Genomic DNA, 26,393 nt, shown 5'->3' on the forward strand with positions numbered 1-26,393 from the left:
TATTGGATTAATCCATAAATAATTAAATGTTAATATATTATAAGTTTAGGAGAACAAAACAGAAGGAACAAAAGGCAGAAGGAAAAATAGAACATAATTTATTTTTTTTAATAACTTAGTAAAATATTTTTCACTTTCCTTCTTTTTCTCCAGCCTCTAAGCATAAATTAGACGTTGATGCTATGATTTTAGTATGTAATATAAAACACTGGAGACCTTTGTTCTGTTTTAAGTCATTTAATTTGTTTTTAATTAGTTTGATTCTTCCTAGAAACCGATTCTAAATATTTAAATGTGCCTTGTAATATATTCTTCATAAGGGAGCAGTTTCTGAAACAGTTTTGCCACTGCTGAATATTAAACTACTGTATTTTGTTCTCCCAATCTTGTTTTGTCAGCAGTTTCACTTTTCCAGCATTGGCCTCCATCACCATCTACTTTAATCAGTTGCTTAGCCAAAAGATTGTAATACTTTTCATTTATCATTTTTGGAATTATTCCCTATTTAAAAATTGTTTCTGAATATTATCATTTATTTCTCTATAATCACGTGGGCTGATCTGGACTACCGATGATAACTGAGATAGTGAATTTTGATGTTGATATAGTGCTTCATGTTTTTCCTATTTAGATGCTGGAAAAAGTTTGCAATCAAAGAAATGACCATCTTGGAAGTCTTTTGGTTGCTAATGTTTGAATCTATGCAAAACACCAAAACCTCAATTACTAGTGATTTTGTAACTGCACATAAACCAGCAAGATACCCATTATATTCCACCGCAGACCAATATTTCTTGAGACTTGCCATCTTTCTGTTTTCAGACTAATCCCGACGTACCATTTCTATATATGAGACAGACATATATATATATATATATATATAAATTTTCGGGATTCCCCAGCCGGAGCTAATTCACGGTTAACGTTCTGCAAGTCAGTTCTCCGGGTTCCTAAGCGGCCATTTTCACAAAGCCACGCCTTCAACGAAGAGGAAAATTACATTTCCCACAAAACTGCCTTCCGCGGACCTGGCTTCCGGTTCGGAGTGAGTTCCGCTTTCTGGGCCTCCGAGAAACCGTGATGGCGTCGGGGTGCCGAATAGGTCCTTCCATTCTGAACAGCGACCTGGCGGCTCTGGGAGCCGAATGCAGACGCATGATTGACTGCGGCGCAGACTACCTGCACCTGGATGTAATGGACGGGTAACTCGGCCGAGCGCCTGGGACAGGGTCCCTCCCTCCCTTCCTCGCGGGGTTGTCCGATCATTAGGCTGGTAGTAGATGACGGTCGTGGTGGGCGGGGGGTGAGGGCAGTACGAATCGCCCTTCTGATTGGCTCGGAGCGCCTTTCTTATGTCTGAATGAACCTTTCCTGGAACAGAACGGGAGGAGGAAAGTGCTGTGTTCTTGTGTTATATTGAATAGCATCAACACTTACGCTTGTATACCGCAGCTCCATAGTGCTTCACAGCACTCTCCTCAGTAGAACGTCATTTTTGCTGCGTAAAGCAGTGTTTCCCAACCTTGGCAACTGAAGCATATGCTGGCTGGGGAATTCAGGGAGTTGAAGTCCAAATATCTTCAAGTTGCCAAGGTTGTGAAACACTGGCGTAAAGGATGGGGATCTTGCCGATTGCCCGTTAGCCATGGCAATCGATACTATCGTCACTCTGTTTGGCTACTTTTGTTTCAAGGAAAATAGTATTTTGTTAGTAGTGCTTTGTTATCATGCCTGGAACTTAAGGGGAGGTAATGCTGACTGCTTCCGGAAGCATTTTTGCCTTAGCGATACTGTACGGTAAAGTACCCCTCGGTTTACAAGCCCTCCTTCAGCAATTCTTCAAACCCTGAGCAAGGAGGACTCAAGGCGACAAAGTTGCAACCATTGCAGCATCCTCCGGTCATGAGGTCATCGTTTGCAACCTTCCTTGCTGGCTTGCCAGAAACAATCAATAGAGAAGCTGTCATGATGTCGCAAGTTGCTTCCACTGTTTTTTTCATCCACCCACCTGTGACACCCGGACATGTTCCCTAGTGCCTGCCCATGGCACTCATCCATAGCTCTCATTTGCTGGATTACTTTTCTGGGACTTCCCCCTTCTTCCCATGTCATGATCGTGCAAAGTCCTTGATTAACAATCTGCATGTTCTGGGTTATGATGGGGAGGACTGCTGGATTGTTGTGGCTAAAGTGAAACAGCCATGTGATATTTAACTTAATGGCCACTGCAGCTGGCATACAGAAATTTTACCATTTCTAAGTTAACCAATTGTAAGAAAGAATGTAAATGGGCTACAGCAGAGGTCCCCAACCGCCGGTCCGCGACCGGGCCGTTGGGGTTTTCCAGGCGGTCCGCGGCACCGCTGCCCTCCCGGCAGAGGACATTATGCAGGACAGGGTGGGGCGTCGGGCAGGGCGGGGAGAATCAGGAGGCTCCTTTGGCGGCTGGGGGCTGCCTGGCTTTGTGATTTTGGCTGGGGGGAAGTTAGGAAGGTCCTACTTCTCCCCCCCCAGCCAAAAACTCAAAGCCTATCTGCTGGATACGGGCGATGAGCGGGACGAGCGGCGCCGAAGCCGGTGGCTGTGGCAGCTGCTGCAAGAGGCTTCCGCGCCGCTCTGTCCCACTCATCGCCCGTATCCAGCAGATAGGCTTTGAGTTTTTGGCTGGGGGGGGGGGGGGAGAAGTAGGACCTTCCTAACTCCCCCCCCCCAGCCAAAAACTCAAAGCCTATCTGCTGGATACGGGCGATGAGCAGGACGAGCGGTGCCGAAGCCGGTGGCTGTGGCAGCTGCTGCAAGAGGCTTCCGCGCCGCTCTGTCCCACTCATCGCCCGTATCCAGCAGATAGGCTTTGAATTTTTGGCTGGGGGGGGGAGAAGTAGGACCTTCCTAACTCCCCCCCCCCAGCCAAAATCACAAAGCCAGGCAGCCCCCAGCCGCCAAAGGAGCCTCCTGATTCTCCCCGCCCTGTGGAGAAGTGTGGAGGGCTGCGTCACTAAGCTCCACCCCTCCATAACCCCACCATTTGACCAAAGCCCCCCCCCCCCCCACCGGGCCGTGGAAAACTGGTCTAGCTTAAAGCCGGTCCCTGGTGCAAAAAAGGTTGGGGACCTCTGGGCTACAGTATATCTTTTCAATCAAAAGAACTAGAATAAAATAGAACTTTTATTTTTGAAATACATAGAAAACAAGTCAATTTCTTTCATATTTGGTCCCATATTTTTTTATTGTATCATAAAGTCTATAGCACAGAGGAAACATATACAGTGTTCCCTCGATTTTCGCGGGGGTTACGTTCCAAGACCTCCCACGAAAGTCGATTTTCCGCGAAGTAGCGATGCGGAAGTAAAACACAATCTGCGCATGCTCTTGGTGATGACGTATGACGTCATCGGGTGGGAAAAACCGTGGTATAGAAAAAAAAACCGCGGAGTATTTTTTAATTAATATTTTTTGAAAAACCATGGTATAGCGTTTCACAAATTTTGAACCCGCGAAAATCGAGGGATCACTGTATTTATTGTTTCAGTTTTGTTGTTCATTTGTATTTGTTAGTTTCAAAACAAATAAATGAACAAATATTTTATTAGTGAAATATTTTGCTATGTCCCATGCTTAGTAATTGCGTACAGAAATATCTGAAAACAGAGTTTTCAAAGGTTTTATGGACTGATGAGAATGGACCAGTTGGATGGACCTGCGGCTAGATCAGTAACAGGCACAGAGCTCCACTTCGACTCATATGCCACCAAGCTGTGGGCTGGTATTATTAAAAATGAGCTGGTTGGACTTTTGGGTTGAAGATGGATTCAAAATCAACTTCCAAACCTAGTGCTAGTTTTTAGAAGAGACTTTCAAGCAGTGGTACAGGAAAAAGTTGGCATCTTTCAAGACCACCATTTTTATGCAGGACAATGCTTCATCATATGCATAGATGTACTCTTAAGACTCTTAAGCTTGCCCCTCCCAACTCCTCCCTCCAGTCTAACTGGGATTCCACAAACTGTGAACTGCTGCCATTGGATGAAGGTCCTTTCAGTGCTAAGGATCTTTGCACTTCTGTCATTAAAGGAATTTACTAATTTAATCAGTAAATTAATTGCTAGATGTTCTAGTAATTAACACTAGTTAATTATTTAAAATTGTGCATATGCTGAAATAGTCCAGCAAAACATATTTCACAATGGATTTGTTATTTCTCCCATTTGGATAGGCATTTTGTTCCAAACATAACTTTTGGCCATCCTGTTGTAGAGAGCCTTCGGAAGCAGCTGGGTCAGCAGTCCTTTTTTGGTAAGCTGTTATTCTTTATTAATTTTAGACTTGGAATAAGATACATTTGAATTATCTTATTTCAGCAATGTTTTGAGCTGTGACAACTTACACACACAAAGGCACATAAGTACTTTTTTTATTTAAAAAAAGGATTTTAGAAAAGCAGCTTGCTGTAGCTTCCGCATCCCAGTGTTCTTACCTTTCTCTTTCCTAATTGTTTCTGGGGTCCATTTTAGAACAGAGTTAAAGAAGGGGCAAGGAAGTAGAATTTTACTGCTTTGAGGGAGGGGCTGAATCTGGGCTACTTTCAGCTCTATTTTTATTTTCCATGGATGTGCAGAAATTAAATGAGGATACTAATATGGTGGTTAAAGCTCAGCCTTTACTTATTTAGTGAATATAAATTATGATTGATCATACAAATATTTGTTTAAAGTACAGACGTTAAAGCTCTTCTTGCAGAACCAGCCTTGCTGCTCTAGTGGGTTCTGGGGTTCTTCATTGGTCAGTATTCCTTCAACAAGAGGAAGAGATAAGAGGTTGTAAGGGATTCCCCTCTCTAGAGAGCATGCCTGTGACACAAGGAGGGGTTGTGAGCAGCTCCAATAGCAACAAAACAGGGTATCTAGGTGAATAGCTGCTTTGAGGGTCAATGAGATATAGCCAAGGCCATCTGAAGGATAAGTGAAAATATTAACAAGGTTTTTCTTGAATTTAAGATACAGTGATACTTTGTCTTACAAACTTAATTGGTTCTGGGACAAGGTTCTTAAGGTGAAAAGTTTGTAAGACGAAACAATGTTTCCCATAGGAATCAATGGAAACATGATTAATGCGTGCAAGCCCAAAATTCACCCCTTTTGCCAGCTGAAGCGCCCATTTTTGTGCTGCTGGGATTCTCCTGAGGCTCCCCTCCATGGGAAACCCTACCTCCGGACTTCCGTATTTTTGTGATGCTGCAGGGGAATCTCAGCAGCGCAAAAACGGGTGCTTTGCTGACAACGTAAGTCCGGAGGTGGGGTTTCCAGCGAGAGGAGCCTCAGCGAAATTGCAGCATCGCAAAACACGGAAGTCCTTGAAACCCCACCTCCGGACCTCTGTGTTTTTGCGATGCTGCGATTTCACTGAGACTCCCCTCGCTGGGAAACCCCACCTCTGGGCTTCCTTTGCCAGGGAAGCACCCGTTTTTGCGCTGCTGGGATTCCCCTGCAGCATCACAAAAACACGGAAGTCTGGAGGTGGTTTCCCATGGAGGGGAGCCTCAGGGGAATCCCAGCAGCGCAAAAACGGGTGCTTCGCTGGCAACGGAAGTCCGGAGATGGGGCATCCCACTGGCGGCAGTGGGTTTGTAAGGTGAAAATAGTTTGTAAGAAGAGGCAAAAAAATCTTAAACTCCAGGTTTGTATCTCAAAAAGTTTGTATGACAAGGCGTTTGTAAGATGAGCTATCACTGTATTAGTAATCTCCCAAACAGATTAATATATTAATATTTGAGGGAGTCTACTAGATATGTATGTACTTGGGCACTGAGTGCTAAAAATTTACCTGTAGTTCCTATCATTATATCTTTTATATCCTAAAACCAAGACAGACAATGTTTTATAAATTGGTACTGTCCTCTGGTTGAATGATTCGAAAATGTGCACTCCAGTATTTTGTGCTTCTGATCTTATTTTATTCTTTCTAGATATGCATATGATGGTTGCTAAACCAGAACAGTGGGTAAAGCCTATGGCTGTAGCCGGTGCAAATCAGTATACTTTTCACATAGAAGCTACCGATAATCCAGGGGCCCTCATCAAAGATATAAGAGAAAATGGAATGAAGGTGAGAGGTTTGGAATAGTTAGTATTTAGTAAACTCCTCTTTTCAATTAATAGCACCACTTTGGAGTAAATTAAAGGTCAGTGAAGTTCAAGGGAAGGGGGGCTGGACTTAGTTCTGTTGTGGTTATGTAAGAATTCTAGGCTGATCCTTTTTAATTCCAGTCCTGGGTTCTGCCACCCCTCCTACATTATAACTGTATTAATACTATTATTACTTTAAAATGCCAAATAAATATATATTGTATTATAAAAATCTGTTTTTTCCCCTTCTGTTCAGTTGTATCCAATTCTTGGCCAAGTCCCTGCAGTTTTCTTGGCAAGATTTTTCAGAAGAGTTTTTCTATTGCTTTCTTCCTGGAGGTGACAAAAGAAATGGCTCAGTGTCACCGAAAGTGACTAGTTTTGTGCCTAAGACAGAACTAGGACTCATGGTGTCCTGATCTCTCATCTATGCCTTAATCACTGTAACAAATTGGCTGCTAAAGAGTGACACTTTCAGTAAAATAATCCTTAATCTGATATAACTCTGATGTCCCATAATAGAATTAGATCTTCTATATTCTAGGACAGTATTTTTCTAGCTTCATTATGTTTATGTGGGAATTACTGTTCTAAACATTTTCTTATTGATAGGAATCAATGTTCAGACCAGGAACCATGCAGAAAAAATACTACACTCTGCCCCAAGAAAGTAATTCAGCATTTTTGTATTTGATGTGACTGAATTTAGATGTATCTGTTGGCAAACAAAGAATAGAATAACTTTAATCTTAGAGGCTGTGCTTAAAGAGATGAGACAGAACTATGGTGTTGGCTGCTTAGTACTCACAGGTGCTTTCAAGTATTTTTCTGGTAACAGGAATTCTTGTGTTACATTAAAAAGAATATATCCATAAATATATTTAGGATATGGGCAACCATAGTCATGTATGCATGTGGGTGTCTGAACCCATATATACCCTGGACATGTTCCTCTACTTCCAACTCAACTAAATTTGATAATGTTTTGAGTGTTTTCTGTTTGAATGGAATAAACATTTGAAACTTTTCAATGTCTCATCATTCACAATAACTCAAAACAAGCCTTTTACTTTGCTCCCCAGTTGGTTTTCTTAGACCACAAATGTTAAGTGAACAGCAGTCCCTGCGTGCTGCCATTTACCATCCAATCTATAAAGATTGGAAGGCAGTGATTTTGCATGCCTCATTAAAAGCCACAGAATTAAATCCAACAGAGTAGACAGCACTAGAGCCACTTTAACACAGCTCATGAGTAACTTGGCAACTGGAAAAGTACACCTCTACCTGTGAAAAGTATATATCAGTGTAATTCTGTATTTGTACCATCACAGCAGTAGTACCTGTAACACATATATGTTATGTATTTTATACTTTGGAATCTGAATTTCTGAAAATGGAACCTCAACAAGAGTATTTTAGAATGTTACATCTGCTTACACAAAACATTTCACCCTGATTACTTACTGTTCTCCTCTTAGCTAGCTCCAGCCCATAGCAGCAAATATGAAGCCAATTTCCTTCATGTCTATAAAGTCTGAACAGTTTAGAAGGACTCCCTTTCACAAATGTCAAGGTACTCAAAGCAAATTTGTCTTAAATTTAGAACAGTGGTGTATTTTTTTTTCTTTGAGCCCAAGCACTAAAATACCAATTCCTATAGTGAATGCTTAATGGATGCTATTTAATTACAAGTTTAAGACCAATGCATCCAGTCTGAACTCCAGAGGCACACTGAGCAAACATTACCTTAATAGTTGTACATTGGAAGTCATCTTTTTTTTTCTTCAGAAAGTTTATTGGCATGGATCTTACTACTATCTGGTGGGAATAACTTTGAATCTTTTTGTTTCTTTCCTAAAAGGTTCAGGATACAAGTTGTTTTAATAGTTTGGTCCTTTTCTTCTTTAGGTTGGTTTGGCTATCAAACCAGGAACCACAGTAGAATTTTTAGCACCATGGGCCAATCAGGTAGACATGGCTTTAGTTATGACAGTGGAACCTGGTTTTGGTGGACAAAAGTTCATGGAAGATATGATGCCAAAGGTAAGTTTGCTAAATTATTTCAAAAATCCCAGTTTTAAAAAAGTAATGGGAACAACCTTAAAATTTTAAATTGAGAATGTTCATACTATGTCTAGTTTTTGTATATTATGAGAGAAATAATTAGTGCTCCTTTTAATTGATGCTGTTCTTTCTGCATTGCTAACTAGGTTCACTGGCTGAGAACCCAGTTTCCTTCTTTGGATATTGAAGTAGATGGTGGTGTAGGGCCAGATACCATACATAAATGTGCAGAGGTAAGACTAAGAGACAATCCATATCAAATGAAAAATAATAATTATTGGAATTTGTTATGTCTGGTAATCCAGTTTTTTAAAACTTAGTTTAATATTAAACTTGTTTAAAATGTTTTCGCAAAACATTTGAGTATTCATTTGATACTTTTGAAAAACCTTGATGCTTCTTGCTGATTAGGAATAACAAGGAAGGTACAGTGGTACCTCATCTTACAAACTTAATTTGTTCCGTGACCAGGTTCGTAAGTAGAAATGTTCATAAGATGAAACAATGTTTCCCATAGGAATCAATGTAAAAGCGAACAATGCGGGAAAACCAATTAGGAAAATCCAAAACTTTAAACCAAGGCTTTTAAACCAAAGCTTTAAAAAAAAAAAGCGGCGACCGGAGGAAGCGGCGGGTGAGAGGTTAATTTGGAAGCGAGATCGGGCGAAGAACATAGCAGCAAGCCAGGGGCATATTGAAGAGAATTGGGGCACAGAACGTAGCAGGAAGCCAGGGGCCTGTTGAAGAGAGTTCGGGCACAGAACGTAGCAGGAAGCCAGGGGCATATTGAAGATGTAGCTTGCTGCTACGTTCTATGCCCAAACTCTCTTCAATATGCCCCTGACTTTTTGCTACGTTCTGTGCCCGAACTCTTCCAAAATGCCCTGCACCCGCTGCTACCTTCGCTGCCCATTCTCTCTCTTCTCCAATGCCTTGACACTTTGCCATGACGGTAGCAGAAGGCATGGGGGGGGGGGGGGCGAGACCCTACACAGCAAAGCCTGGGTCCAGTTCCCTTGCGATCATTGGAGCCTACAAACTTAAAAGTGCTTGTTTTGGCCACTGCTTGCAGCAGCAGCAGCAGCCAAGAGAAGTGAGGGTTGGTAAGACGAAAATGGTTCGTGAGAAGAGGCAAAAAAATCCTGAATGCCCGGTTTGTATCTCAAAAAGTTCGTATGAAGAGGCGTTCGTAAGATGAGGTACCACTGTATAATTAAAGGTGCTGATGTGGTTAACTCCTGTTTGTTTTCTGTTAGAATGTATACATTATATTTCACATTTTTCTATAATTAATTCATTATTGCACATTTATTTTAAAAATTCTTATGCAGTGTCATGGGATTTGCTTTTAGGCAGGTGCAAATATGATTGTGTCTGGGAGTGCTATAATGAAGAGTGACGACCCTAGAGCTGTGATTAACCTTCTGAGGAATGTCTGTTGTGAAGCTGCTCAAAAGCGTTCTCTTGATCGGTAAAATCAGGTTGCAGCCAAATGGGTTGTGTTTTATTGTTCTCATTAAGGGTGGGTTGGGATACCATTGTGGAATAAACAAGACATCAACTTTGGAGACTCATTTTATGACCCAAAAGCCCTAAGCACAATACATAAGACATGAGTGTCTTATGATCTTGGAGAAAACACTCCATGCTTGTTCCTTGATTTTTTGCAGCAGTTTGTCATGGAAAAGGGTTTTTTTTAACAAAAAAATTAAAATGTGGTGATTCCTTAATATGCGAAATAACAAACACTTGAATTGGAAAAGTTTGAAGGGTGACTTGGCACTGATGAACCATTGGAGGTCTAATCCACTTTAAAAATAAAAATGGAAGGGTAAATGTGAGAAATGGAAGGATGGAAATAAATGAGAGAAGGAAATCTGCTTCAATGTTCTGAATATGAAAATAACAGCAAAAATTGCAAACCATTCAAAAGTTACCAACATGGGTATATAATCTGCAAAACTTTAAAAAATTGCCATCAGTTGTAACTGTTAACATGACAGAAGGAAAACCTATTACGGTAAATACTTTGAAAGTAAATTACATTAAATGTTTTAATCTAAATGTAGTTATTTTCCTAGATTCCACGCAATTGTTGGTTGTACCCTCAGCCTGAAAAAGAATGCATACCTGAGCTTTGAGGCAATGTTAATGATCATTCAGCTTGTATAAATTATTTGCAAATTGAAAATAATTTGTTTTTTTAATGCACATATGCACACACTTTTGGTTCCCAATTGATACAGATGATTCAGAAATTTCATTGTTGGTATACAATTATACACTGCTCAAAAAAATAAAAGGAACACTTAAACAACACAATATAACTTCAAGTAAATCAAACTTCTGTGAAATCAAACTGTCCACTTAGGAAGCAACACTGATTGGCAATCAATTTCACATGCTGTTGTGCAAATGGAATAGTTGTGCAAATGAAATATTCAATGAGAATATTTCATTCATTTGAGTGTTCCCTTTATTTTTTTTGAACAGTATAATATAAAAGGTAGCTAAGGAAATATTATGATTTGGTGCCTATCAAATGCTTTTTGAACAAAAAACAGTCTTCTCTTCCACTCAGAATTGGCATATCAAATTACAACATTTCTATCATTTTCTTAAGAAAAATATGATAATGAAGATAAACTTTGCAATTCTCTTTTCAGTGGAATGTTTGACATTAATCTCTTTAATTGGCTTTATTAACAATATATTTTGAAATAAAAAAACATAACTATCCATTTCCTACCCTTTTTATGCTGAAAAAACAGTGGGAGACATTGTTAAAGAACAGGGCTGAACAGATTTTTTAAAAAATTGTTAAATCCTTGTATCTCAATTTGCATAAAGAGTAAGATGAAGAACATAAAAGCAAGAAAATATATAGAGCCTTTTTCTGTTGTCCAATTGTATTAAAATAAATATTTTTACTCCAGGTCTGGGCAGATGAAGTAGTTAAATGCGTACTTTTTGTCATTTCTGGAACTGATAGCAAACATTTAGGGGTTCTGGCTTTGGTCAGGGCCTCTATTTAATCTGCTAAGAGTAAGTCCTATTGAATTCAACAAAATATTTGTGTATGTTAAAAATAATACAACGTAATTATTTACATAGGTCTTTAAATTCATTTAAAATAAGTAAGTAGAAGTTACTTAGACCAAGAAATGTACAATATATTAATTGCATCTCCTTCGTCTATCAGCAACTAAGAACAGAAGATGTTCAGGAGAAATTTATTACTATGAGGGGAAAAAACTTACCATAAAAAAACAATTCATTTTTCAAATGATCAAAACCCACCATTTAGCTAATTTTAATAAAGATGTAAATTGGAATTAGCTCTGTTTTAAGAGTGAGAATCAAATCAACAAAATAAAAATCCTTTTTTAAAGAACGCATGTTTTCATTGTTCACATTCTGGCTGCAAACTCATATATTAGAAGTCATAGTAATTTATATATTAAGAAGAAATGGGAGGAAGATGATAAACCAGAAATAAAGTTGACCAACAAAAATACAGACTTTGGCTTCAGAAAGCAAATGGGGGGGGGGGGGGGGAATGTTATTTCATATTCATCACAATTATGTAAAACATTTGATGTCAAGCCAACAGAATCTCCCAATCATGATTTGTCATAGTTAAATACAAAATAGTAAAGGGATAATATATTTACGTTCATTACACATTTCAATCCATTAACATCACACTGTAGTATAGAGAAATAACTTTTAATTTTAAAACCTTGCATAAAAAATGGGTGTATCAGAGGCAAGATTCAAAGTTAATTTCCTCGACAAAATATTTAAAAAGCTAAAACCAAAATATATAGGAAACTACAATCTAACATAGGCTGTAGTGTGAAAAGGCAACTTAACATTTTTATATTAGCCAGTGTACTTCTAATCCGCTGGGGACAATGGAACACTAAAATTTGGCCATCTACCCATTAAAGCTTCCTTTGGGAAATGGCAGTTTTTAAAAGCATACTTAATAATAGTATGTTAATAAAAGCTATCAATAGTTCCTCACAGAAGAACTATCCTCTTGAATTAGTAGCAGTAAATACACATAACAGTCCTGTGCAATATCTATTCACCTATCATTCTCTAGTGAATACAGATAACATTGCAATGCAGCATTTTGGAATCTGAATAACTTTTTAATTTCTCTTATCATTATCTAGGAGCTATTGTCTTGCCCATAATGCTTATGTCCTTTTTCCATGTATATTTAAAGTTTCTAAGATACAAAAATGGATGCTCATAATCCGCTGATTATAACACATACATAGTGTTTAAAGGATACAAAAGAGTTAAGTAAGTAAAAATACTGCTAAATGCAAGAAATAGTAGACTCCATTACTTCAGAAATCTGAATTTATCAGATACTTCTAGTACTTACCTTTAAAATAATGGGGAGGGGGGGAGAGAAATCCATTGAAGTACAGAAAGTTAAATCATTTAAAGTATCTCATCTGCAGTTTTAACTTGCCTAGTCCAATGAATTCCATTTATAGATTTTTAACACTTGTTAAATCCAGAGATATATTTTGCTGCCTTGTAATAACGAGACATTTCGCATATTTGATCAGGATGGGGCAATGATTGGAGATTACAGTTTAAGAGCATCCACTTTTCACAACAAATATAGTAGTCCACCGGACAATCATTCTTTTTGGAATTCAGATGAATATAAATAGCTCTTGCCTTCTCATCCTGCCTGTAAAAAAAGTCAAAAAATTATATTGTAAATATTAATATTATAAAGAAAACTATTGCTTGCATGACCATGAAAATATATTACCTTACATCTTCCTTCAGCTTGATTTACTTTCCTAAATCAGCAACTTTACTCTCTGTCACGTTTGTTTTTTCCCCATGTAAATTTGGTGGTGGTCTTCCACTTCAGAGATAGAACTCTCCTTTTGTGGCTGGTTATCATTCAGAAAACTAAAAGCTGTGTATGGATTATAGTCAGAGTCTCTAAGAACCGGCATATTTGAACATTCTTGATGAACTTCTAGGTGACACTGTGGTATTAAAGTTTCTAATTCTTCATTTTTTAGTGGAAAAGCCCGACGTTCCCAGAGAAGAGTCTGGCAGAGATGAAAGATAAAATAAAAGGCACTGAAAATAAACTTTTAGCAAAACATGTATCTTACCATTATTTTTAAGATTAGTCACTTCCCCAACACCACTTGCAAATAGGAATGGGAAATTGTCTTAATTTTTCAATAGATATTGGAAAGAAAAGAATAAGAAATACAAATGGCTGCAGATATTACTGCTGCACTAATTGGATGTCTGGAAAAGAAGCAATTACTATGGTAAGGCTACTTGTAAGCCTTTCACAATGCCTAAATAAATTATAAAATAATAATTTGACTCTTCTTCCCTATCCTGGTCTTGCTAGGAGATGGACGGTATATAAATTTTATAAAGTTGTGATTATTAACAAGTTAGGTCTTCCTCTTTCCTATTTGCATCCAATTTGTTTCTCCCTCTCTTCCATACCCTTCACCTCACCCTTCACCTCACCTCACCCATTTCCCACCTCACCTTCTTTTTCTATGTCTGCCAGAATAGAAAGGAAGATGTGCTTGTGTATGTAAAAGAAAGAGGAAAACTAAGACTGCATACACTGGAGTACAATTCATTTTGTAACTAGTAATTTTTCTACAGGCATTGAATTTAATTAGAAACAAATTGTCATTCTCTTATTAGTGCCAGGGGGCTGTAGCATCAAGCCCATGTTCATATTCAAGTTTTTCATATATAGAAGAACCGTTGTACATACCTGAACGGTCTTCTCAGTGCTCTGGAAGGAGAGTCCATCATGGGTTGTTAACCAATCCTATTGGTAGAGACTGAGTTAATTTAAATAATTAATTAACTGGCACCGCCCCCTTAGCAGCCCCCATGAGCCAGTTTTAAAAACGAAGACAATGTAAAAATCAGAAAGTTTTATTAACTTCATAACAATGTATAAACTTTAACAGTCCCAACACTCCGGCGACCTGGCCAAACACCATGCCGGGTGGGTATGGACTCTCCTTCCAGAGCACTGAGAAGACCATTCAGGTATGTACAACGGTTCTTCTCCATTGACTCTGGAAGGAGAGTCCATCATGGGATATACCAAAGATCAAATCCCCTGGGAGGGAAAAGGCTGGGCCGAGGTCGTTGGAGTGGCACATACTCACTGCAAGACACGCCTGCCAAATGAAGCCTCTGCCGAAGCCAATGAGTCCAGTTTATAGTGGCGTATAAAAGTAGAAGATGATGCCCAAGTAGCGGCACAACAAATATCTTCTAAAGAAGCTTGCGTTGACCAAGCCGCCGAAGTAGCCGCACTTCTGGTGGAATGTGCCATAACCCCGGCGGGAGGAGATTGAGATCTCGATGAATAAGCTTCCGCAATGCAATCCCTAATCCAGCGACTAAGGGATTGGGAAGAGACTCCAAGACCCATCGTAGCTTGAGCAAAAGAGACAAAGAGTCTTTCAGTCTTACGAAATGGCGTTGTCCTCCTGATATAGAGCTTCAAGGCCCTTCGGACATCAATCTTGTGCCAACGAAGTTCAGAAGGATGTTGACCATGTGTGCAGAAGTCTGGTAGAACCAGCTCTTGCCTTCTGTGAAAATCTGAGTTTACTTTTGGGATAAACGAAGGGTCCAACCGTAGCACCACTCTGCCCGGATGGAACACACACAAGTCCGGCCTGACGGACAGCGCTGACAACTCAGAAACCCTTCGGGCAGATGTAATCGCCACCAAAAACAATGTCTTAATCGATAAGAGTCTATATGAAATCGACCTCATGGGCTCAAAGGGAGGTCCCGTGAGTGCACGTAACACTGGGGTGAGATCCCATGTCGGGAATCTCCGTACCGGAGGAGCGTACTTGTTAATAGCTCCCTTGATGAAATCCCTCACCCATGGATGGTGAGCCAAGGATCGAAAGTCTGACACACGGATTATAGTTGAAAGGGCCGCCACTTGCCTTTTTAAGGTGTTGGGGGCTAAGCCCCGCTCAATTCCCGATTGGAGAAATTCAAGGATTGCAATCAACGAGGCTTGCTTCAGATCACAGTGGCGGGCAGAACAAAACCTGCAGAAGGCTGCCCATGTTGCCTGGTATATCCGCACTGTCGATGGCCGACGAGCCGCCTGCATAGTAGCAATGACCGTGTCCGGTAGATGTTGCTGCGTTAGTCTCTCCCGCTCACGCCAGGCGGCTAATTGGAACCATTGGGGATCCGGGTGACAAATGGACCGCTGAGTGAGGGAGACGATCCGATCCGGGATCCTCCAAGGAGGGGACACTGAGTGGGCTACTAGGTCTGCGAACCATGGCCGGCGGGGCCAGTATGGAGCCACTATGATGACCTCGGCTCTTTCCCGGATTACTCTGTCCAGTACCCGTTGTAGTAGACACGTCGGGGGAAATGCATACAGCAGACCCCTGGGCCATGGAGACAAGAGGGCGTTGACCTTTTCTGCCCTCGGTGTTGGGAACCGGGAATAAAATCTCACCAGTTGCGTGTTGGCTTGTGATGCAAAAAGGTCCACCAGAGGCGTCCCGAAGCGTTGAATTATCTGATGAAATACTCCGGGATCGAGTCTCCACTCTCCGGGGTCCAGGGTAGACCTGCTCAGCCAGTCTGCCTGAACGTTGCTGGTCCCAGCAATATGTTCCGCCGACAGAGAGGCTAAGCGGGTCTCTGCCCAGTTGAAAAGGGCCGCTGACTCGACCATCAGGCGGAGAGACTTTGTTCCCCCTTGATGATTCAAGTGGGCCCTGGTTTGCCACATTGTCGGTTAAGACCAACACATGCTTGCCCTGAATCCAAGGAAGGAAAGCTTGAAGAGCAAGAAAGACTGCCCTGAGCTCCAAATAGTTGATGTTGATTGGGCTCAGATCTTCCGGAGACCAAAGTCCCTGGGCCATATGTAGTCCCATGTGGGCCCCCCAACCGGACAGACTGGCATCCGTTGTGAGGATTAGGCGGTCCCGGTTGCAGAAGAGGGACCCATTGCCCAAGGCACCTTGACTGCGGAAGGAAGCCGCACTGACCTTTGTGAGTGACTCATTTTGGCCTTCTGCCACGGAAGAAGGAACCATTGAAGGACCCTGAGATGATGACAGGCCCAAGGCACAATGCCGATAGTTGAAACAAGGGTCCCAAGAACCTTTGAAAGGAACGCGAGAGACACCCGTTGCTGGTGTCGAAGATGTAGGAGTAGTTGTCGAATGTTTGACATTCTTTCTGGAGATAAGGTCACAGTCCCTGTGGAAGTATCTATCATGGACCCCAGGTGCAACAGTTTGACTGTTGGAAGAAGATTACTCTTTTCTTCGTTGATTGTAAACCCATGGGATTCCAGTGTCTGCCTCGTGACTGCCAGATCTGCCAGCGCCCTCTGAGGGGACCTGGACAGAATAATAAGGTCATCTATGTAAGCTAGAATTCGAATCCCATGAGACCTGATCTGGGCAGTTAGTACGTCGAGTAATTTCGTAAATGTGCGAGGGGCCGAAGAAAGGCCGAATGGCATTGCCCGGTATTGGTAGTGTGAGCCGTCCAGGTAGAACCGGAGAAATCTCCGATGAGCCGGCAGGATTGGCACATGCAAGTAGGCTTCCTTTAAATCTATGGATGTTAATAGATCGTGCCTCCGGATTGCAGCCAAGATGGTTTGAAGTGAATGCATCCGGAATCGTCGATACCTGATGTAGGTATTGAGGTGTTTTAAACTGAGGATCATTCGGACCCCTCCCGATGTTTTCAGTACAAGGAAGACCCTTGAATAAAACCCGGTACCTATTTCGTGTCCAGGCACTTCCTCTATCGCCCGTATCTCCAAGAGATGGGTTATCTCCTTTTGAAGTTGGGACCTCTTCTGGGTGTCCCGCTGAACTGGGCACTGAACATAAAGGTTGGGTGGGGGCTGGAGGAACTCCAAACGCAAGCCCTGGGAGACAGTTGCTATCGCCCACCTGTCGGAAGACGTAGTCCTCCAGGAGGCCTCGAAAAACTGAAGTTTGCCTCCCAGTGGCCGATGAACAGAGTCACTTAGGGCGCTTGAAGCCCCTCTGGTTTCCACGAAAGGGCCGCCTCGATTGTTGATACCCTCTCTGGCGATCCTGGAAGGGGACTCTATCACTCCGAAAAGAGGTAGTATTGTACTGGGTCTGGGAATACGGTCTGGTATTTTGACCCGCTGGAGCCGAGGAATCCCACCGAAAGGACTGCCTGCGTTGGTAGGGATTATAGCGGCGCTCCTGTCGCCTATAGGCTCTGGGGAGGGACTTTCTCTTGTCCTTGTCCTCCACGAGGACTGGATCCAGAGCTTCCCCAAAAAGCTTTTCCCCCTGAAAGGGTGCTGAGGCCAGGTTCCATTTAGACTTCAGGTCTGCTGGCCAGCTTCTCAGCCAAAGGAGATGCCTTGATGACAAAGTTGCCGCCATACTTCTGGCCGAAAACTTGGCAGCATGCAGAGTGGCGTCTGCTGAAAACTCTGCTGCCGCCAACAGCTTTCCAAGGTCCTGCCGCAAGCGACCCTCATCCGGTCCAAGTCTGGCCTGCATCTCCTGCAGCCACACGATAGATGCTCTTGTGAAAAAGGAAGCAGCCGCCGCTGCTCTAAATCCCCAGCTCGCCATCTGATGTGTTTTGCGTATTAACACCTCTGCCTTTCTGTCCTCAGGCTTTAGGCTGTCACCAGTCTCTGAGGGCACTAATGACTTGGAAATCAGCTGCATGACTGGCTGATCTATAGGAGGGAATTCCAGTAATTTCTCTACCTCCTCATCAAATGTGTAGAATCTTCGTTCTACTGCAGAGGGCCCCTGAGCTGCAGCTGGATGTTGCCAGGGTCTTTTAACACTCTGCTGGATGATATCAGAGGATGGAATGTGCTCTGACTCAGGCTGGGGTTCCTTAAAGAGGACTGTAGACGGTTTGGTCCCATCTGTGGTGTCTGTTGATTTTCCCGGACCTGGCAAATCTACAGTTTGCTTGGCCTTATGAAGCAAGACCCTAAAAGTTGAGGCTTTAAATAATCCAGCCGCCACAGGCTGCTCTGGCGGTGTTTCGTCATCAGAAAGATCATAGTCTTTTTCAATGTCCTCTAAAGGGTTTGCTTCGTCAGCCCAAGACTCCAAACCCGAGGGGGGCGGTGCACACCATAGGTTTTTTGACTGCACTGGGCGAGGCTGCTGTGTAACTTGCTGCACCCCCGCCGCCATCCCGAGTATAGGCATTGTTAATCAAATCCTGAACTGAAGGGGACATCTGATGCCAAGTATCTGGCTGTGGTCTCAGCCCTGCTATTGTCCATGCCTCAGGTTGACCTCGAAGCCCCGCTGCTGTGGGCGTAAAAGTGGCTGAGGGTCCCTGACCGCTCCTTAAGGACTGGCTTGCTGAGCCTGGCCTAGTTTGGATAGGACCAGGAGAAGGAAGCACTTGAGGCATAGCTGGCATTTGCCTGTCTGGAGACCAATCCCGGTCTGACAGTACCTCTGCAGGCCTTATGGTAGGAAGAGGAACAGATGTGTCCCTGGCCAGAGGTAAATATTGCGCAGACATAGGAGAAATGGTCAAGGGGGTGTGAAGGGCCGCCTCCAACCTCTTTTCCAAGGCCTGAATCCTCTTTTCTGCTTCCTTAAGTGATGAAGAGGAATGCTGGGTCTTGGCTTTATCTTTAGCCTTAGCCTTGGCCTTGGGGGCTGTGCTAGGAGAGGGCACTTTTCCTGGAAGCATTTGGTCTTCCATTGTACTCACTGATTAACACCGGAGATTGAATCTGACAGCTATCTCGATACCACACAAGGCAGAAAATGGCGACCAGGCACCCCAGGGGCTCACGCATGCGCGAATCGACCCCATTCCGTTGATCGCGCCCATCATCTGGGCGGAGAGCAACTTTCCCGCCTTGGCACAAAATGGCGGGCGCGGGAAAAGCCTCTGAGGCAAAGTAGCCCTCCACGGCTCCGCGCTGTTCCCTTATGGGGGGGGCAACCCCCTCCAGGGCAATCATCCTCCACAGAGCCTGCCGGCACGCTCAGCAATTTTCGGCTTTTTTTCGCCGTTCCGGCGATCCCAGCAAGGCGGCGGCGGCGGCAGCTTCGGCTTTTTTACAAGCCGCCGAACAGCTGAGAGGCGCTGGCTCCGAGCCAGCTCTTTTTCAATCAAATCTTCCGGGGAAGTGGAGATTCCCCCAAGCCTCCCAGTGGGGGGGGGCGGACCCCCCCACCTTTGGCTTGCAGCCGGGTCTGGCCTCAGAGGCCAGGGACCCCAGGCTGTGTTGCTCCTCGCTTGGGGTGGTACCCGCTGAGGGAAGGGGCCCCCGAGGAGAAAAACGGTGGGGGAGTGCCCACGGAGGGCAGAGACCCCTTACAACACAAGAAAAAACATTAAAACGGTAAAGAATTTAATTAATTTAATATTTAATTAATTTAATCAATTTTAATCAATTTTAATTAAACCATATATGTCTAAATAACATGAAGTAACTCATAAGAAACAACTCAAACGTCTCTACACTTAGACTGAGTTTTTAAAACTGGCTCATGGGGGCTGCTAAGGGGGCGGTGCCAGTTAATTAATTATTTAAATTAACTCAGTCTCTACCAATAGGATTGGTTAACAACCCATGATGGACTCTCCTTCCAGAGTCAATGGAGAAAGAATCATTTTTTTTATTGGAACAGTGTGACTGGACACATAGGTTTTGTCCAAAATTTGTCTTGGTGCACATGCTCCCATATCCATGATATACTTGTCAAGAATCATTAGGTTCAACACTTAATGATAGTCCGGGTACAAATAAGCAATTAAGATATATTAGGAACCATTCAATATAAATTCTACAAGCAACAAAGTTACAGTCATACAATCATTAGTGAGAGGAGATGGATGATGGGAACAATGAGAAGATTAATAATAGTGCAGACAGTAAATACTTTGACAATGTTGAGGGAATTATTTGTTTAGCAGAGTTATGGCATTCAGGAAAAAACTGTTCTTGTGTCTAGTTATTCTAGTGTGCAGTGCTCTATACGTCATTTTGAAGGTAGGAGTTTTTGTCCAAGATGTGAGGTGTCTGTAAATATTTTCACAGCCCTCTTTGACTCCTGCAGTATACAGGTCCTCAATGGAAGGCAAATTGGTAGCAACTGTTTTTTCTGCAGTTCTGATTATCTTCTGAAGTTTGTATCTGTCTTGGGTTGCAGAACCAAACCAGACAGTTATAGAGGTGCAGATGACAGACTCGTAATTCCTCTGTAGAACTGTATCAGCAGCTCCCTGGGCAGTCTGAGCTTCCTGTGTTGGCGCAGAAAGAACATTCTTTGTTGTGCTTTTTTGATGATTTTTTTTATGTTAGGTGTCCATTTAACATCTTGCGATAAAGTAGAACCTAGAAATTTGAAGGTCTCTACTGTTGATACTGTGTTGTCTAGTATTGTAAAAGGTGGAAATATGGGCAGGTTCCTCTTAAAGTCAACTACCATTTCTACAGTTTTGAGTGTATTCAGTTATTTATTTATTCTATTTTTTAATGCCGCCCTTCTCCTTAGACTCAGGGCTGTTTACAACATGTTAGCAATAGCACTTTTTAACAGAGCCAGCATATTGCCCCCACAATCCAGGTCCTCATTTTACCCACTTTGGAAGGATGGAAGGCCGAGTCAACCTTGAGCCAGTGATGAGATTTGAGCTGCTGACCTGGAGATCTAGCAGTCAGCTTTAGTGGCCTGCAGTACCGCACTCTTCCAGATTGTTCTGGTCACACCATAAGGTTAGTTTTCAACTTCCTGTCTGTATGCAGATTCATCATTGTCTCGAATGAGGCCAGTCACTGTTGTGTCATCTGCAAACTTTAATAGTTTAACACATAGAGAGAAGTGGAGATAGCACATATTATACAGGTACCTGATGTGATTCTGCTTAGCTTCACCTGTTGCTTTCTGTTTATTAAGAAGCTTATGATCCACTTATAAGTCTGTTCAAATACTGCTAGCTGGTTGAGCTTAGTTAGAAGAGTGTATGGAATGGTAGTATTGAATGCTGAACTAAAGTCTACAAAGAGACCCTTGCGTAGGTCTTTGGAGATTCAAGATGTTGTAGGATTAGTGTAGAGCCATATTAACAGTTGATCTGTTTGCTTGATACGCAAATTGAAGGGGGTTCTAACAGTGGATCCGTGATGGTTTTTAAGTTTAACTGAACCAAGGTTTGTTTCTGCTGTATAATTTCACAAGTTCCTGGTTGGTACACTTAGTCTTCTCAAAAGCTGACATATGATTTTTACCTCTTCATCTTTATTTCTACCATTTAGGTTTTTTGGTAATCCATAGCTCTGGGGAAATTGCTTCTTGCTATGTTAGAATCTCCTCTGCGTTTGTAAAGATAGTGGGTGGTGGGATCATAAAAAGCTGCTCCTTAAAGAAATTTTCCTTAATTTTTAGCAGATTGTCTCATGAGTATGAAGTCCATAGTGAGTCGCAGAGAATAATAAAAAATAAAGAAACCATTAGAAAGCATTTCACCAAGGCAGCCTTCGGCGGCAATATCTTGGATCAAAAAAATCTTCTTGGATTTTTTATTAACATTATTTACATTTACATTTATTTACATTAAGGAAGAAAGGAATCTCCAAAAATGATTTCAACCGGAATTTGTAACTAGTTGACCAAGACAAAAAGCTGGGTACTGAGGAGGGGTTTTTTTTAACATAGTTTTTTTAAATGGAAGAAGTTCAAGATTATATTTGAAGTAGATTTGCTATATATCTTGTATAAAATATTTGAAATGCTTAATTCTGATACTGGAATCACATCACATTTAAAACCACTTCATTTATATCAACTGATAAAATTTGCACAATGACAAAATTGGCCTGTTTTATTTAGAAGGTTTAATTACAGCTTGGGGAAGCCCCCGTAGAATATTGTCTAACACACTACCCCCAAATAAATAAATCATTGCAATAAAATAAATAAGTATTGAGTTCCACTTTGCCAATGCAATACTATCTATTAAAATTAATCCCACTGTTTGTCACTTGTCTGTGTGGTTTCTCAAATGTCTATTATAGCTTAAAAATATGATTAGGAAACTTACATAAAAACTAAATAAATTGTTCTTTTATATTAAAAACACTTTAATGAACAACAACACAAACATTTTATAACATACCGTATATGCTCGAGTATAAGCCGAGTTTTTCAGCCCAAAAAACGGGCTGAAAAACACAGCCTCGGCTTATACTCGAGTCATTGACAAAGTCACCACACGAGGGCGCCATTGCTTGAGCCAGAGCGAGGAGGCACCAGCTTTTGTCCCCTCTCGCACGCCGTAGTTCCTCTCCCTAGCTCAAGCAGAGGCAGCCATTTGCTCCAACCGAGAGGGGAAAAAAGCAATGGTGAGTAACTATTCCTTGCTCTCTCTGCATTGGTATTTTGTGGTAGTTGCTGTCCTTGCTTGGATAGGATCTAATAATGTGTTATGAGGCAGAGCTAGACAGGAATTCTTTTTCTATCTGTCTATCTTTCTATCTATCTATTTTTCTATCTAACTATTTTTCTATCTATCTATCTATCTATCTGTATCTATTTCTATCTATCTATCTATCTATCTATCTATCTATCTATCTATCTATCTATTTTTCTATCTGTCTGTCTATCTATCTTTCTATCTATATCTATCTGTATCTATCTATCATCTATCTATCTGTATCTATTTCTATCTATCTATTTTTCTATCTTTCTATCTATCTATTTTTCTATCTATCTATTTTTCTATCTATCTATCTATCTATCTGTATCTATTTCTATCTATCTATCTATCTATCTATCTATCTATCTATCTATCTATTTTTCTGTCTGTCTGTCTATCTATCTTTCTATATCTATCTATCTATCTATCTATCTATCTATCTATCTATCTATCTATCTATCTATCTATTTGGTTTTCTATGCTGATAACCTCACAGCAGCTAATGCTGAAGCTCTTCTTTGGATACACTTATTTATTTGTTTGTTTGTTTGTTTATTTATTTAATTGGATTTGTATGCAATCCCTCTCCAAGGACTCAGGGTGGCTCACAGCATATATAAAAACAGAACAATAATGTAAATCCAATTAATGATGAGAAGGAATCCAGTTTTGAAGGATTTTAACTCTTAGGTTTTAGCTTTGTTCCTGATCGAGCTACTTTTTACTTTTTAATTTATTGTTAATATTGTTAATTTGTTTACCCTCTTTTAAATTTACAGAGCTAGTTTACTGGTTTTCTTTAAAATAAATATTCTAAAACATGTCTCAATTAATGTAATTTTATTGTTTTCCATTTTTATAAGTTACCAGTAGCCACTGCATTTTCTAACCTCGGCTTATACTCGGGTCAATACTTTTTCCCAGTTTTTGTGGCAAAAATTGGTGCCTCGGCTTATACTCGGGTTGGCTTATACTCGAGTATATACGGTAAATGATCTAAACAGGATGTTTTTGAAGGAAATTGCTAAGTAGCTCACTGGTCCTTTTAACTGCTCTTCAGTAAACTCAACAATAATTAAATGCTTGTATTTAAATGGCATATTCATTAATGTGTGCTTTACCATTGACAGTTTTTCTCCTGAGGACTCTGATGTTCCCAAATACTGAGAATTGTAGGCTTCTGAAGTTATGCCTGCAGTGTTTTCTGAAATGTAGGTTGTTAAATTAGAATTTCCTTGTTTTTCTTTCAGTGATGCATCTTGTTCCTCAAAATTTCTGCTATATGATCTATAACGAAATAAAATAAACTCTAATTTCTTTCAGTAACAATGATCTGATGAACAATAAGATAATAGAAGAAGAATCCCTAAAATCTTTACATCAAATTTAATTCTAAAAGAAACTTTTAGGAAATAAAGATATACTCTTTTCACTGTATACAAAGTTTTTAATATTTTTAATGTTTTTTAATGTTTTATTTGTGGAACAATGCATAGTCTTTCTGTCCTACATCTTTTAAAAATAATTTTACTTTAATAATAAAGGATAAATATGAAAGGAGATTGCTGAAAATGATAACAGAGAAGAAAACTAAGATTGCATTCTTTTTGAATTATTGGAATCACAATATGAGAAAGGTGCCAAATAATCCAGTATTATAAAGTTAATACCCATGTGATCAAATCAGTAGAAGATAAAGCTTTGACTTAGAAGGGAGTAAAATAAAATTGGACATTTGGACATTAGGAAATGGAAATTAAGTTTGAATCAAGAGAGTTTTAATTGTAAAACCCTAAAGATAATAAGATAAAACAGAATTGTGGATATATGAAGAATTGATGGAGATCCCCAAAAATGCACATGAAAATAACAGAAGGACAAAGCAAAAAATACATAAATTATTTCATTAGGATTTAAAGTGGCACAGAAAGAGCAGATAGGGGATAATACCCGTTGTAAAAAATTCAATTAAGAAGTAAAGGGTGTAATAGTGGGATTATTCTAGGGAAATTTTGGAGGAAATTTAATCAAATACTGTAATATACTTAAAAGAAAGAAAAAGAAAGTGTAGATATAGAAATAAAAAAGGAAAAAAAGAAGCTAAGAAAAGGGAGGGGAGAAGGAGAACGTTAATGAAAGATGGATTTTTTGAAAGGCCAAAAGAAAATGGTTGAAGAGGTACTTTAGTAGACTGAATTGTATTAATGTGATTGTGTTTTAATGATTATTTTAAATGGTTCTCATATAAGATTGACATACAGAGTCAGTGTTTATAATATGAAATAAAGATATTTAAGCTAAGAAGAAAAATATATAAAAATGAAAGATGAAAACTAGTATTATGGCTTCTAATGATGATTTAAGATATGAAGAACATATGTGTCAGAAGAATTAAATGTATTGATATTATTGTGTTTAACTAATTATCTTATATGGTTCTTTTATAAACTGTATTGTTTACACTAAAATAGAAATGCACATGTATAAGATAAAGAAGAAAAGATATAAATATGAAGTGTGAAAATCAACAATAGGACTCTGGAAGATATTTCTATCAGTGGTTAATCTAATAAGAGATGAGAATTTAAGGGCCTGTAGTGACATTGTTTGTATAAAAATAAATGAGTAAAGTTTAAAAAAATAGGGAAAGTAAATAAGAGATTTGTGCAGCAATATAGTTATGATGAAGGGGGGGGGGAATATATTTTTTTGGGGGGGAGGGAATAATATAAAATTAAATAAAACTAAAAGAAATTAGTTAATATTGTCAATATGATTTATAATATTAAATATTTCTTAGTAGCATATTGAGAAATAAATTATAGGTGGTAAATAATTGAACCCAACAATGGGGAAGAAAAGTTGGAAGGTGGAGGAGTGGAGGGGATTAGAGAGAAGTAGGAAAGGAGAGGAGAAAGGCCGAAAAAAGAAGAGAGGGTGGAGGAAGGAGGTAGATAGGGGAAAGAAGAGAGGGAAAGAAAGGGAAGGGATGGAAGCGGTAAAGGAGAGAAAGGAGAAGGAGAGGAGAATAGTAGGGAGAGGAAGGGAGGAAAGGAAAGAAGGGAAATATGGTTTTATTGCAAAACGGGGGAAATATGATGAATATGAAAAGGTAAACAAGAAGAATATTTTTGATTATTTGATGGTTGTATAATTAATATTATAATGGAAGATGTTAAGTCTTGAATACACACACACACACACACATACCATTTTAAAGAAGAACATCAGGAATAGCTTTTAAGTGCTGAACCACATTAATAGAGAATTATAGAATGAAATTAAAGAAATTGTTAAGAATGAATGTGAAAGGAATGCTGAAAATGAAGGAAGAAGAGAAAGCAAACGGATGTTAGAATAAACTTGAAATTGGCAAGAACAAGCAAAAAAAAGAGAAAAATCTGAAAAGAATTTAACAAAAGAACTTTTAGAAAAATGGATAAAACACTTTCGTTATGGAAAAAGTAAGTCAGTTTGAAATACAATTATTTACTAATGAATATGTAATTACTAAAATGTACATTTACTAAACAGGAAAAAATGGGAATATAATATAAGGAGACCAAGTTAATGGTAACAGGTAGAACAACTAGCATTAGGATGTACAATAATGAAGTGGTGAATAACTTCGGCTTTTTAGCCAAACCATCAACAGTAAAGGATCCAGCAGTCAAGAAATAAGCTGGAGACTAGTATTCTACA

General features: G+C 40.2%; 2 protein-coding genes across 15 annotated transcripts in view; one reads left to right on the plus strand and one right to left on the minus strand.

The window, feature by feature from the left end:
- The first annotated feature begins 1,035 nt into the window (after positions 1 to 1,035).
- Positions 1,036 to 11,580, plus strand: RPE (ribulose-5-phosphate-3-epimerase). 2 transcript variants are annotated; one of them, XM_070732174.1, is made up of 6 exons: positions 1,036 to 1,202; positions 4,214 to 4,293; positions 5,963 to 6,102; positions 8,031 to 8,165; positions 8,333 to 8,419; positions 9,539 to 11,580. In XM_070732174.1, the coding sequence occupies exons 1-6, from the start codon at positions 1,081 to 1,083 to the stop codon at positions 9,659 to 9,661; spliced, it is 687 nt and encodes a 228-aa protein (XP_070588275.1). In that variant the 5' UTR covers positions 1,036 to 1,080; the 3' UTR covers positions 9,662 to 11,580. The 2 variants fall into 2 exon arrangements, with proteins under 2 accessions (XP_070588275.1, XP_070588276.1); XM_070732175.1 differs by having other exon boundaries at positions 1,080 to 1,191.
- Positions 10,371 to 26,393, minus strand: part of KANSL1L (KAT8 regulatory NSL complex subunit 1 like) — an 81,125-nt gene continuing 65,102 nt past the window's right edge. For 7 of the 13 annotated variants that reach the window (XM_070732163.1, XM_070732160.1, XM_070732157.1 and 4 more), the window contains 4 exons: positions 23,813 to 23,978; positions 13,984 to 14,040; positions 12,991 to 13,282; positions 11,900 to 12,906 (listed from right to left, as the gene is read on the minus strand). In XM_070732163.1, the coding sequence (XP_070588264.1) occupies positions 13,046 to 13,282; positions 13,984 to 14,040; positions 23,813 to 23,978 (460 nt within the window). In that variant the 3' untranslated portion in view covers positions 11,900 to 12,906; positions 12,991 to 13,045. Of the gene's footprint in view, positions 12,907 to 12,990; positions 13,283 to 13,983; positions 14,041 to 23,812; positions 23,979 to 26,393 lie in introns of all 13 variants that reach the window. The other 6 variants (XM_070732167.1, XM_070732168.1, XM_070732166.1 and 3 more) reach the window with 2 other exon arrangements.

The sequence above is a fragment of the Erythrolamprus reginae genome, chromosome 1, assembly GCF_031021105.1.
Source record: "Erythrolamprus reginae isolate rEryReg1 chromosome 1, rEryReg1.hap1, whole genome shotgun sequence".
Classification (NCBI taxonomy): domain Eukaryota; kingdom Metazoa; phylum Chordata; class Lepidosauria; order Squamata; family Dipsadidae; genus Erythrolamprus; species Erythrolamprus reginae.